This window comes from Phycodurus eques, chromosome 16 (genome assembly GCF_024500275.1).
Source record: "Phycodurus eques isolate BA_2022a chromosome 16, UOR_Pequ_1.1, whole genome shotgun sequence".
Lineage (NCBI taxonomy): Eukaryota > Metazoa > Chordata > Actinopteri > Syngnathiformes > Syngnathidae > Phycodurus > Phycodurus eques.
The window spans coordinates 22,336,964-22,350,781 of record NC_084540.1 but is presented as its reverse complement, the minus strand read 5'-3'; the positions used below and the strand labels follow the sequence as shown (position 1 = coordinate 22,350,781).

Genomic DNA, 13,818 nt, shown 5'->3' with positions numbered 1-13,818 from the left:
TGCCCCTTGTGAATACAACGTAATTTAGTTTCAGTATTGTGGTCCGTGGTCCCACCCGAGTGACATGCGTGCGGGCGGGGCTTGTCGGCTCGTCAATCAAACTCGTTGTCCAATGGCAAGCCGTCCATGTGTTGTGTGCACGCCCCCTTCCACGTCGACCTGCACACTCGCCATATTTTCAAGCCGGAGAGGACCGCGCCGCTCCGTTTGCTTGTTAAGTGAAAACAGCAATTCGGTACCGCTGGAGGACATACAAGGAGAAAGTTGACTTTTTAACGGAGGAAGTCGATCTAAGTTGGCGTTCGGACTGTGAACTTTGGGCGCCATGAACGTCTTCCGCCTGACCGGAGACCTTTCCCACTTGGCAGCCATCATCATCCTGCTGCTGAAGATATGGAAAAGCAGGTCGTGTGCAGGTGAGTTGCGGCCACGTTAGCTCCACCGACGATGTCGTATTTGGAGCATATCGGCGGCTTATTGCTGAAAAATGAACGCCTGCTCGACGCGCTGCTGCGAACCAAGCTAGCGACCCTCATTCATTCACGTGCGGAAATGAGTAGCATGCACGCCGACATCATCCGCATAATATCAATGTCGTAAAGAGCCCAAATGAACGCAGATGACTTTTGTTGCGGTACTGGTTATGTATACGTTTCGGCACATTTATACATTTTACAATGCTAGAGCTACACCAACTTGCTAACCAGCGATTTACAATTTGTGGACTTTTTTTATCTATATTTTTTCAGTCAGATTTATACGTAACTGCGTAAGTTATAAGTCTCCATTTGCGAATATTGCATGTGGTGCTGCTGTTGTTTCAATCACGTTTATCCTCAACGCACGCTTGTCGTTTGGCGTTCGGTTTTCGATTTTTCCTGTCTGGCGTCTGACGTGGCGTTCTCGAATGCGCTACGGAAGTAGCCTCCATGCTAACACGTCTGAGTGTTTTTTGTTGTTGTTGTTGTTTTGTTTTTTTGTGTACATTGTTGTTAATAAACGAACGACGTTCATTTAAAAACAAACTTTGCTGTCTTCTGTCACGCTGTTGTTGAAAGATGAAAGATGAGCTTCCTTTGTTCGGCTAGTTTGTGACTTTTAAATGAGAAGGTTACAGCTAGTAGGCGCTAACAGTGACCAGTTAACATTCAGGTGGTAACTTCAAAAGGGAAATCATTTCAAGTGATTTATTTTGAAAATACATAACGCATCATTTACAAAGGAAAAAATGAGGCATCTGACTTTTGAAAGTTCCTACACACAGAGGAACTTGAATGCGCCCGTTTTCAAATACACGTATCAGGGTTTTATGTGGGGATTAAAAATATACATATAATTCCCCCTCCCAATATAATAACAAAAGAACGTTTATATTTAATTTATTGGATGGAAACGGATGACACGCTGTGCCGACAAGCCGAAAGGAAAAGATGATGCCGATTGTATTCAATTCATTTGACTTCTCGGTCAGGTGGAAGCAGCTCACCCACGACACTAGTGAGGATAAAAAAAGAAAATGAATGAATGGATGGATTATGTTTCAAGTGATTATTTCAAAGGTTTCATTCATTGAAATCGAATGGACGATAAATTGTAAATAATACAAATTTACATTGAAAATGGCCAAAGGAGCTCTGTTGTTCCCTTTCTACTACTGTTGATGATGATGATAATAATGATATGATGATGATGATGATGATGATAAGATTAGTATTTAGTAACCATCAAGAAGAACTAGGAAGACATGTAATTACATACACAGAAGCCAATTTACACAGGAAGAGAACCAGCATTCCTCTGTATGTTTCTACATATAGAGGAAAAAAAGCACCCCGCCGCCCCCCCCCCCCTTTTTTTTTTTTTTAAAAATATTTTTTTCTGACCTTGATAACGCATGTAACCCTTGTTTTTCAAAAAAAGGAAACCTGTCTGGGGGTAAATATAACATTCCAAACTGGACTATCAGTGTGACCACTTTAAATTTGGAATTCCTACCTTGGTCTGTTTTGGAGGTAGCTATGTTATCAGCATCTTAGCGATGTATATGTAATATAAGGTAATCATTTTTGAGCGACGCTCATCATTACGTCTGTAAATCCATGAAGTGGCGCTGTTCACTAAGTGTTGTGGTTCATGATTTTTCGCATGTTTGAAGTTTCCAATGGCTACATTTACTCCAACATGAGCTTGAGCAGTTATTAACGATGCGCCGCTTGTTTTTGAAGGCATCTCTGGAAAGAGTCAAATCCTCTTTGCGATGGTGTTCACCACACGCTACTTGGACCTGCTCACCTCCTTCATCTCGCTCTACAACACGTGCATGAAAGTAAGACGCGCGACTAGGCTACGTCGGGTGTCAGAAAGCGATCGACCAGCACTGAGACGATGACGCTACGCTTGTGCCTCGCTAGGTGATCTACATCGGCTGCGCGTACGCCACCGTCTACCTGATCTACGTCAAGTTCCGGGCCACCTACGACGGAAATCACGACAGCTTCAGGGTGGAGTTCCTGGTGGTACCTGTCGGGGGTCTGGCTGTGCTCATCAACCATGACTTTTCCCCGCTTGAGGTGCGTTTTTGTTTGAAGTGAAACGGAATTACAGTAATCCCTCACGGTACAATTATTGCCGATTCAGTCCCCTCGCAGAGGTTTTTTTTTGTTTAGTTTTTTTTTGTTAATCAGTGTCTTCTAATTACTCACCTGCCCATCTTGGTTTCGCTTAGCATTGCTGGCTAATTGACTTTGTGACTCACATTTGACTTTGCAGGAAAATAAATCCTACGGAGCGATTCTAACTCACACATTTGGTAAATCGTCACCAAGTTGCTTCAAGACGTAATGAGCGTGACCGGATTGCCACTGGTTAACACGCAAGCCACCGACTTTCACAAATACCAACCTACTACAGGATAGCTAATGCACACACTCATAACAATATGGAACAAATGCAAGCAAAGAGCAACGCTAAGCTTGATTTTCTACAACTTGTTGTTAAAGGGCACCGCAATGAATTTTGGGATGCAGCAACATGCATCCTGATGTTGTGCGCTGCCTAAAATGCCGAGACGGTCACTATGAGACACGGGAAGAATGGTTTAGCTAGCAGAGGGGCCCTGTTTCCAATGAGTGTTCATGTCACTCAAGCAGAGCACACCTGCTTTTTATAAAAGCATGTAGTTGTGTCGAATGTGTGGACAATGACATCAAGTGGACAAATAAATACTTGCACCTCTGGAAAGTATCACATATATTGACATTGAATTGCATGTGTGAAACTTTAAAATTGATATAACTAATACAGTAATTGTGTCTATTGTGGGGCGTTTTCTGGAACACAACCCATGTGATAAACTGTTTTTGGGATATTTTGGTGATTTTATTTCCCCATTTTCATGTCATTTCTTGACGGTCTACTTTTTTATTTTATTTTAACTCCAGCTGACATGGGTAGGTGACACATGATGTGGTATTCTCTGGATCATGAGCTGTATGCAGCTTGTCTACAAGATGGATATTGCAAGATGGCAACAAAGCACTACTTTTACATTGACAGAACCGTGGCCTGTCTTAAATGGCACTAAAATGGCGCCAAAGTACCACTTTTAACTTGTAGCCTGAACACAGAAACGGCAAATATGACTTTTGTAGCAAATAGCGGCGGCTATGTTCCCCCTCAAAATCAACAAAAACTTTGCAGGGTATATCCAAGTGTGTCGTGTGGTGCCTGTGTGCTCAGATCCTGTGGACGTTCTCCATCTACCTGGAGTCGGTGGCCATCCTCCCGCAGCTCTTCATGATCAGCAAGACGGGCGAGGCGGAGACCATCACCACCCACTACCTGTTCTGCCTGGGCCTGTACCGAACCCTCTACCTTTTCAACTGGATCTGGCGCTTCTACTTCGAGGGCTTCTTCGACATGATCGCCATCGTCGCCGGCGTGGTCCAGACGGTCCTCTACTGCGACTTCTTCTATCTTTATGTCACCAAAGGTTGGTTTCCCGCCGTTACCGCCACTAAGTTCATCAGTGACGAGTGTTTGGAGGGGTTGGGGGGGGGGGGGGGAACATAACTTTTGTGTAAGTTACGGTTTTTCCTCTTGTAATTATCCGTTTTATGTTTTTAATATAAATTCATATTTTAACATTTTTAAATGTATACATTTTCCAAATGTATGACAATTTTTGTTATATAACAATTTTAATGTGTACGCGAACAGATTTAGTCTTGTAATATTATCTCTTCTGCAGGGGAAAACAACTTCATTCTCATAACATTGCAGCAGTTTTTGCATAAGCATAGCTTCAATTGTTATAATATATATAATTTCATATAATAAACCTCATGGCTGAGTTCTGAGACTTTCTACAAAATTCTGACACTTAATGGATCACATTTTAGAGTAGGGTTGAGAATCGTACCCTACAATCATACAACCTCAGGTGAACTTGTGAAAAGTCCTCAAACATTGAATCCACAAATGCTCCTCAAATATAATCATTATTTAAAAAGAATTTGTCAGGAAAAGATGTAGTGACAGCGTTTTAGAGAGGAGGAAGACAAAGTCCACGATGTTTTCTGCGAGTTCAGCCGTGGCGAATACGCGAATGTTGGCTGCGAGCAGGCCGAGCGTCTTCGCGAATTTCTGGATGAGAAGTCGAAGCGAAGCCGTCAGTGGTTCGCCTCGGTTTTGCCGTCGGCGCCTCTGAAAAGCGACCAACCGCAATCCCACGGGCGCGGACAAAGTCGATGTTGTATCGGAGAGGCTCGTCATTGAGGAAACGAAATTGCCGTGTCCGAATCGGATGGCTTCAAACATAGGCGCTCCTGTTTCTTTCAGCCCGGTGACACCAGGATGGAATTTGGCGTATCATATCTCACAAATCTGACATTTAACAACAAAATGCTTCCCATTGCAGCGGAATAACATAGCTGCAATCATCATTCAGGAGCAGACCCCCCCCTAAAAAAAGAGAAGAGAGTCAGAATTACAAAAAATGAAGTCATCATATTATGAGAATGTCATCCTAATTTTGAGTGAAAAGGGTCTCCCAATATGAGGAAAAAAAGATGGAATGCTTTTACAATGAAATCATAAAAGTCAGCAATTTACTCAAAGAAGTCATTTTACAAGAGTAGCGTTGGAATATTTTGTTGCATGTGTATTTCACAAACATCTTAATTCTAGTCATATTACAACTTGTTTTTGTAAAAAAAAAAACATTCTAGACTTTTTTTCCGTATAAGTCAGCAACTTTTTTTTTTGTTGCTATTCACGCCATTAAAAGAATTTTTCGAACAATGTTTCCTGGTGTAACGACCTTTTTCACAAAATTACGGCATTTTGGCTTTATTATCATAACAGTACGTCATTCGTGTAATATTACATCTTTATTCTTGTGATACTTCTTTTGTAATACAACCTATTTTAAAATCTTTCTATTTAACATTTTTCCTGCAACATGACATTGTTTTTGTAAAATTGCGACTTTTATTTTACAATGAAAGATAAATTCACATTATGACAAAAGTGGCACTATTAGAAGAATAAATGATCTGCATTGGTGCCGATACTTTACGTCTGTGTTTGCACTCGGAGTCAAACGAGCGCTCCGATACTCCGAGCCGGTACCGTTGTTTGGGTCGCTCCTAAATCAAGGTACCGCTGTATATTCTTTCAATATCACAAGATGATGATCATTGCAACTTTTTTCCCCAGGTCATTTCACCATTTCCTGGCGACTTTTATGTGACTTGACGCTTGAATCTTTTTTTTTGTTTTTGTTTGTTTTTTGTGTGTGCCTGCAGTTTTGAAAGGCAAGAAGCTGAGCCTGCCGGCGTAAGGCCGCCCGACGCGGAGTCTCAGGCGGGCGCCCGAGACAACAAATCCGGAATGTCGTCGCCAACATTAACGGGGGGGGAAAAAAAACACTCGCGAGTCTTGTTGACGGATGAGCGCCGACGGATGGCACACGGCGGCGCACGCCAAGCGACAACCAAGCTGAACAAACGTCATTCCGAGGTCAACCGTCACATTTCCGTGGTCAGCGTTCTTGCCTTAAACCTTTTTTCTTCTTCAGAGGTGCATACACTTTTATTATTTTCCCATGTTCTTTTGTTGTTTTTTTCTTTTTTTCCTCCTTTTTTTTCTTACAAAGTCACAAGTTGGGCGACTCTCGGTAAGGAAATGGACAAATGTACAGTCTTATTAAAAAAACAAACAAAAAAAAACAACAAAAAAAAAGGCGTATCTGCGTGCCTCATAACAACCATGTCCGATTCCTCATATTATTTTCTTTTTTAATTTTCTCATTTTTTTGTAGGCATATTATTTCATGCATGTATATATCCTTTCTGGGAACTATTTTAAAGGCCAACAAACACATTTTCCAATTTATAAAACAAAATATCTTTTAATAATGGCAGCGCTAACAGATGTCTAAATAGTTCAATACCAGCAATCATTTTTTTTTTTTTTTTTTTTTTTTTTTTTTTTAGTTGTCACTACTTTCTTGTACGGATGACGATGGATGAAGATGAAACTAATTTGTTTTAAGCCATCAATTGTCCAATTTTGCCATTTTTGTCATTTGTCACTTTACTGAACACTCGAGTACAAGTGACGTTTAATGTCCAACAAAGATCCAAGTTGGTTACTCCTCGAGGGATATTAAGCTTTTGTTTGTTTATTTCCTTTTTTTTCTCTCTGCATGATATCGCCTCCATTAAAGATTTTATGAGAATCGCCATTGAGTGTTTGACTTTTTGATGGCACTCAAGCGCAAACTTGAATTCAGCACATATGGATGGAAATACATTTATCGGAAATCAAATGGAAATGAACTTTACCATTAAAGCCATGAAAGGAAAAGTATAGTTGATTTTAAAAAACTTACTGTGCATCAGGGCTTATAATGCAAAGATGAATAAAAATATGTTTCAAATACAGGGTTAGGGTTTCAAATGACAGTTTCGAGACGGTTAGGGTTTCAAAATAGGGTTAGGTTTCCAGAAAGGGCAGGGTTTCAAATTAGGGTTTCGAGACACGGTTAGGGTTTCAAATTAGTTTCAAGACAGGGTTTCAAATTAAGGTTAGGGTTTCAATTTAGGCTTTGGGTTTCAAGACATGGTAGAGTTTCTAATTAGGTTTTCAAGACAGGGTAGGGTTTCAAGGTGGTAGGGTTTGAAAGTGCAGTTTCAAGATAGGGTTAGGGTTTCCAAACAGGGTTATGTTTTCAAAGTAAGGTTTCCAGACAGTGGTAGGGTTTCAAATTTCAGTTTCAAGACAGGGCTTAGGGTTTCAAAGTAAGGTTTTCAGGCAGGGTTAGGGTTTCAAATTACAGTTTCAAGACAGACGTAGGGTTTCAAATTTGGGTTTCACGAAGGGTTAGGGTTTCAAATTACAGTTTCAAGATGGGGTTAGGGTATCAAATTCGGGTTTCAAGACATGGTTAGGGTTTCAAATTAGGGTTAAGTTTTCAAAGTTACAGTTTCAAGCCAGGGTTAGGGTTTCAAACTCAGATTTCAAAAAGGGTTAGGGTTTCAAATGACAGTTTCAAGACGGTTAGGGTTTCAAATTAGAGTTTCAAGACTGTTTCAAATTAAGGTTTGGGTTTCAAGACATGGTAGAGTTTAAAATTAGAGTTTCAAGACAGGGTATGGTATGAAATTAGGGTTTCAAGACAAGGTAGGGTTTGAAAGTAAGGTTTTAAGATGGGGTCGAATTGGGGTTTCAAAACAGGGTTAGGGTTTCAAATTACAGTTTCAAGACAAGGTTACGGTTTCAAATTCCGGTTTCATAAAGGGTTAGTCTTTCAAAGTAGGGAGTGAATTCAGAGTTTTAAGACAGGGTTCCATTTTTAAATTAGGGCTTCAAAACAAGGGTAGGTTTTTCAAAGTAGCGTTTAAAGAGAGTTTTATGGTTTTAAATGATCGTTTCAAAACAGGGTTAGGGTTTCAAAGTAGGGTTTTAAGACAGTGTTAAGTGTTTCTAAGGAGGGTTTCAAGACAGGATTAGGGTTTAAAATTGGAATCGCTAGAATCTTCTGGAAATGATTTGGCCACATAATGGAATCGAGTATAAAGAATCGGAATGGTACACATCTAGTTTCTCATAATCTCATAATGTTATATGCCTTCTTGTGATATTACAAGTAACATTTGCAAATATTTGTTTGATTCATTAATTTCTCACTTTTATATCACAACTTTATTTTTGTCATTTTCTGACATCTTTATTTTTTCTCGTAACATGAATTTATTATTGTAATATTATGATTGTATTCTAACTTTATGACTTTCTCCATGTGATATTACAAATAATATTCTAAAGTACTTTATCGAAATGCTTTGTTTCCTCTTAATAGTACACGATTCTTTTCCTAAAATTGCAACTTTCTTCTCTAGACTTTACCACATTTTTCATATACCATTACATCTTTCTTCTCATGATGACCTATTCCCCCAAAAATCGAAACAAATGTTCTCCGAATATTTTGATATTACTTAGATAACGTGACGGCATGACCCTAACCCATTTAATTAATAATGAGAAGGAAACCTTCATTTTTGCTCAGGTTTTTTTTGGCCCATTTTGTGGGGCTGTCTTGACGATTTATTGGGTGACCCAAATTTATACATAAAAAAATAAAAACACCATTCGTGTTGTCGAAGATCTTTATTAAGCGCTTTACCGCAAATCAAAAACATTCAGGTTCGTAAGAAAAGTCGCGTAACAGCTTTGTTGTTCATTTTTATATATAAATATTGAAATCCAATCTTGAAAATAAATACATTTTTGACATTTTCTATCCGAAATATCGTTGGGTATTCCGACATAGAAAAGTAAACGAAATGTTCCGTTCGGCTGACTTGTGAGCTGTGGCGTGTTTGGTTGCGATGAAGACGACGACGAGAACTATTGCGTCGTGTTGTCGGGCGTCGTTTCATCTCCGTCGTCGTCCTTCTCGTACTCTTTCGCCGCCTGCACGCAAAAACATTGAACAGGAAAGCGGTGAAGTTTTTAGGAGGCCCAAGTACGACTCGCGTTCGAGTACTCGCCGATACTCCCGTCCATGCGTTGTCTGAGCCGCTTCTCGCGGGCGTGCCGCAGCCCATCCCGGCTATCGTCGGGGCGGGAGGCGGGGTACACCCCGAAACGGTCGCCAGCCAATCGCAGGGCACATACAAAGCTCACGTTCACACCTACGGGCAATTTAGAGTCGTCAATTAACCTAGCATGCTTGTTTTTGGGATGTGGTGGGAAAGCGGAGTACCCGCAGAAAACCCACACAGGCACGGGGAGATCATGCAAACTGTCGTTGTCTCGCCACGCTGCACTATTTGATTCTGATTCTGATAAATCGACGAACAAAGATACATTATTCGTTGTAAATCTAATTTTTGGAGCAATTAAGTACACAAGTATATACAGTAAATGAACAGCTCATTTAAATAGACACATTCCTCCATCTTGTGATCGGATCGGTTATCGTTTTTTTAAAACTCGCTGATCGGCCCCAAAAATCCTGATCGTGTAAAGCCTAATCTTTTTCCTCTGTGTACTACAGAGCTTTTGGTGCGGCGCAGGTACCTTTGTTAGATGTTTGTAATAGTAGTTGAGGATGTTGGAGACGGCGGCGTAAAAGGCGGCGAAGACGGCCGACGCCGCCAGGGAGAAGAAGGCCGCGCCGGACAGCGCGCACAGCAGACTCACGGCCGCCGCCGACAGCAGGAAGCCTGAAACGCACCGCAGACCTGCCGCTCAATCCTTCCCTTTCAATTCGATTCAAAACAAGCTAAGAAAATACAGAATAATACATCAGAAGTGCATTTATTTGAAAAAAATATTGAAACATTTTTAAAAATCCAATTTGAAATGAAGACTAAAACAATAAGGAAATCTATTAAAAATCAAACCAACCAAGTTAAAAACAACATAAAACTGGACAAGCCGTATAGAGAATGAAAAAATAGCTGGAAATAAAACCACATTTAAGATATTTGAATCCAAAAGCTAGTTTTTTTTTGTTTTTTTTTTAAATCAAACTGAAATAAAAAATACACTCGAGACAAAAAATACATTTAAAATAAACAGAAAACCGGAATTGAAATTTGGAATACAGTTCTAAAATTGGATTTCAAAATGGAAAATAAAAGAACATTTGAAATTAAAATGAAAATTCCCAAACCACCCCAAAAATCACCAATTTCTTGAAAATACAAATTGAACGAAATGAAGGAAAAAAATATGTTTAGTTAAAACCTAAAATTCCAAAATGATGAAAATCACATGGAATTTTGAGTAGAAAAAAAAACCAAAATGAAAAATAATATCGACCTGACAAAAAATGACAACTAAATACGTAAAAATACTTCCCAATTTGACACACGGTTTGTTTACCTTCCAAGATAACAAAGCCGACAGCTGACACGACGAGCGTGGCGACAGCAAAAAGCAGGAAGAGCGCCACGGGCACCGCGGCCGCGGCGCAGAAGAACATGGCGGCCAGCGCCAGCAGCGGGTGCCCGTTCAGGTAGCGGACCGCTCTCGAGTTCATCAGCAGGGTCACCTGTGGAGGCGCGTTCGGTTCAACAGCGTTAGGCTCCAACGTGGCCGCCTTCGGTGAAACCGACTTTCGTACCAAAAGCCGCAAAAGTCGTCAGAACAATAAAGAGGACGTAAAGTCGCCATCAGAGCAGGAATGCGCTCCATTCGTTTCCTCCGTCACATTTTCTTGTCGGGTAATTCTTGGGAGAAAGTGTACTTATTAATACCACATACTTTCGACTTTTACTTGATTATTTTGGTGAAGGAAAATGTTGCTTTTACTCTATTACATCGAGCTCGCTACCTCACGAACTACTTTTCTCGCGACTCGTATTTCGTCCGATCTTTGTCCGAGTTTCGGACTTGCGCCCGGGGGCGTTGTGGCAACGTGACCACGAGCGACGGTCGACTTCCTTGGACCAACCAGACGGAGCCGGGCCGTCACGTGACCGCAGCCCCACGGAGAAGGCAAGTGTTCACAGTGACCAACTGACGCGAACTGCGGCAGAAACAACGGCGGAACACTGCCGGCCTCACGTCACATCTCCGTTTCCGTCATAAAAATGTCTGCATTGCAGCCTACAAGCAAGCAATCTTTTCGCACTCGTTCACCATGTCTCCAAGTTCATTTTGTTATTTTACAACGATTTCATTTGTTATTGTTTTAGAAGAAGTACTACCATTTGAAAATGGATGCGTTTTTTCCCCCCCACCTACTTTGACTCAAGTCATATTAACAGAGTAGAATTTTGGGCCTCTGGTGTTAACTACAGAGTTACTACTTGCCACCACTGGTAAGTACTAGGGTATAATATTTGTGTATAACGTTTCCTTACCTTGGGGTCGTTGCACACTTGGTTGGTCACCGCACTCCAACTTTCCCACATCTCGCTGCTGCTGCTCGGCTGCATCTCAACACAACGCACACGCCCTTGGCCTGACAAACGCGCGCGCACGCGCGCGCGCACACACACACACACACACACGAGCGCAGCTTGTCAAAGTGAACGCTGAAAAGTTAAGACAAACTTCGACCGCTCAACTGATACAAACCTGAAGGAGAAACTTGCTTGAGAACAAGTTGCCAGAAGCTGCATTCAAAGAATGTTCGTCAGACACGACACACTCTCTTGTACTCCTTTTTCTTCCACTTCCTCCTCCTCCTCCATTTTCTCCTCCTCCCTCTCCCTCCTCCTTCCTCCTTTTCTTGCTCTCCGAAAGCCCTTTTGGGAACACGGCTGCCATCTAGCGTTAGCATGCTGCAGAAACGCTTTTCCAATGGCGTGCGACAGGGGGCGCCAGGTGGCCCTCACCGACCCGATGAGGAGCACAAAAAACATCGGAGTGGGACATTGTGATTTCCCAGGTATACTTGCTGTGTTGCCCGCGGATAGTGGTCGGACATCTGTGTCTTCACGGGAAAATATTTCATTAATCATTAACAATAGCATAAGTGACGGTATTTTGAGCAAATGTGTTATTTCCAAAGTGCTACACAAAAAGAAATCGTTTTCAGATTAAAAAAAGGTTGCTGACCCCTGGTGTACAGTCTGGGTACTGTAAAAAAATATTTTCCCACTGGGATGAGAAATGTTTTTTCCCTGTTCTTATACTGTACAAAACTATCTTTTTAATACAAATTTGTCCATTGAAAGTACTATTTCAACATCATTATATCATACACATTTATTTATTATTATATACATATATATATTGTTTACCCCTTATTACATTTGAAAAAGAAATACATGTAATTCGATGTTCAATTCACAGCACGACTACACAAATAAGGAGAAACTTGACAAAATAAAGTAAAATGAAACATCAAAATTGTACAAAATAAATACAACCACAAATGAAAAATGGAACTTATTTTTCTGCCTCTCTCGCTCTCAACTGAAAAAAAGGGAAAGCTTTCTGAGAAGGCAAGTAAACAACGGAGATAATGTGGTTGCACAAGTGTGCACACCCTCTTCTAACTGGGGGTGCGGCCGTGTCCGGAATGAACAAATCACATTCAAACTGGTTAATCGAGAGTCGCCATTTAAAGTGCTTCTCGCGCACCCCAAATAAAGTGGAGATGTTCTAGTAGGCTTTCCCTGACATTTTCTTTACTTTCTAGCAGAAGCCTTAAGGTTTGGTCTTGTCCTCGTGTATATATGGACTGATTTTTGTTGACACAATCAACCAATTCCAATCCAATCATTATTTCAGCACGTATACTTTTTGTGACTTTTTTTTTTTTTTTTTTATCCATGTAAAATATGCGCCTTGGGCCCGGCGCTGATTTCCCTTTCGCAGCCGTCGTTCTCGAGTAGCAATCCAGCAGAGGAGGCCGCAGGCCGTCGTTGTTCTGTTCCGCCTCAAAATGGCCTCCGGGACGGGGCGAGCAGGTTTTCCGCTCTGTCGTTAGGAGACTGACTGAGCGGCGTGGACTCCACGGCAGGCGGCAATCATGGCGGCCTCGCTCCATATCGGGGCCGCGCTCACTTTTTATTTGATTTTTTTTATTTTTTTCCCCCACGGCTGCTGGCAACGCTTTGTCATCGCACGCACAGCGGAGGGAACGGACAGGCGGACATTTTGCATTCGATTTTCAACAAAAATCGCTCAAGTTAACAGCAACAATCACACCTTGCCATCTATCTATCTATCTATCTATCTATCTATCTATCTATCTATCTATCTATCTATCTATCTATCTATCTATCTATCTATCTATCTATCTATCTATCTATCTATCTATCTATCTATCTATCTATCTATCTATCTATCTATCTATCTAGTATGCACAATACTGTATATATTTGTTGATGGAAAGGAATATTTCCTCATCCAAAGCATACCACATCATCTACCTACCAAACGACTTACTTATTGCATCTCCTTACATTTGCAACTCCTGTACATAAAAAGTAAGTAAATAAACCAATGAAAAATAGTATTTGATAGTGATAGACTTTTGTGCTAGTTTTCCTTTCTGCACGTTTGCTCCTGCCAGATCCTTTTTCTTCCTCGTGGATCCTTCTGCGCATTTTTATTAGACTAAGTCACTCATAGTTGCACCCTCTGCATTCTGCCTAGCAACAAGCAAACATACCATTTTCTAGGGCTTTCTGATTTATTATTGAATACGGTTTCGTGACATATTCATATATCATATTTTATTTGTCGCCCTGCGATTGGCTGGCGACCGGTTCGGGGCGTACCCCGCCTCTCGCCCGAAGATAGCTGGGATAGGCTCCAGCGCGTAATATTACATGTAGCGTA

The 13,818-nt window shown here is 41.1% G+C and overlaps 2 protein-coding genes across 2 annotated transcripts; one reads left to right on the top strand and one right to left on the bottom strand.

The window, feature by feature from the left end:
• The first annotated feature begins 158 nt into the window (after positions 1–158).
• On the top strand, positions 159–6,748 carry LOC133414786 (ER lumen protein-retaining receptor 2). Its single transcript, XM_061700411.1, has 5 exons — positions 159–416; positions 2,226–2,326; positions 2,412–2,570; positions 3,739–3,991; positions 5,808–6,748. Exons 1-5 carry the CDS (start codon positions 326–328, stop codon positions 5,840–5,842), a joined length of 639 nt encoding a protein of 212 aa, XP_061556395.1. The 5' UTR covers positions 159–325; the 3' UTR covers positions 5,843–6,748.
• Positions 6,749–8,661: 1,913 nt separating this feature from the next.
• On the bottom strand, positions 8,662–11,748 carry LOC133415020 (lipid droplet assembly factor 1-like). Its single transcript, XM_061700805.1, has 5 exons — positions 11,602–11,748; positions 11,385–11,485; positions 10,402–10,570; positions 9,592–9,737; positions 8,662–8,982 (listed from the first exon to the last, which is right to left on the bottom strand). The coding sequence occupies exons 2-5, from the start codon at positions 11,457–11,459 to the stop codon at positions 8,917–8,919; spliced, it is 456 nt and encodes a 151-aa protein (XP_061556789.1). The 5' UTR covers positions 11,460–11,485; positions 11,602–11,748; the 3' UTR covers positions 8,662–8,916.
• Positions 11,749–13,818: the final 2,070 nt, after the last annotated feature.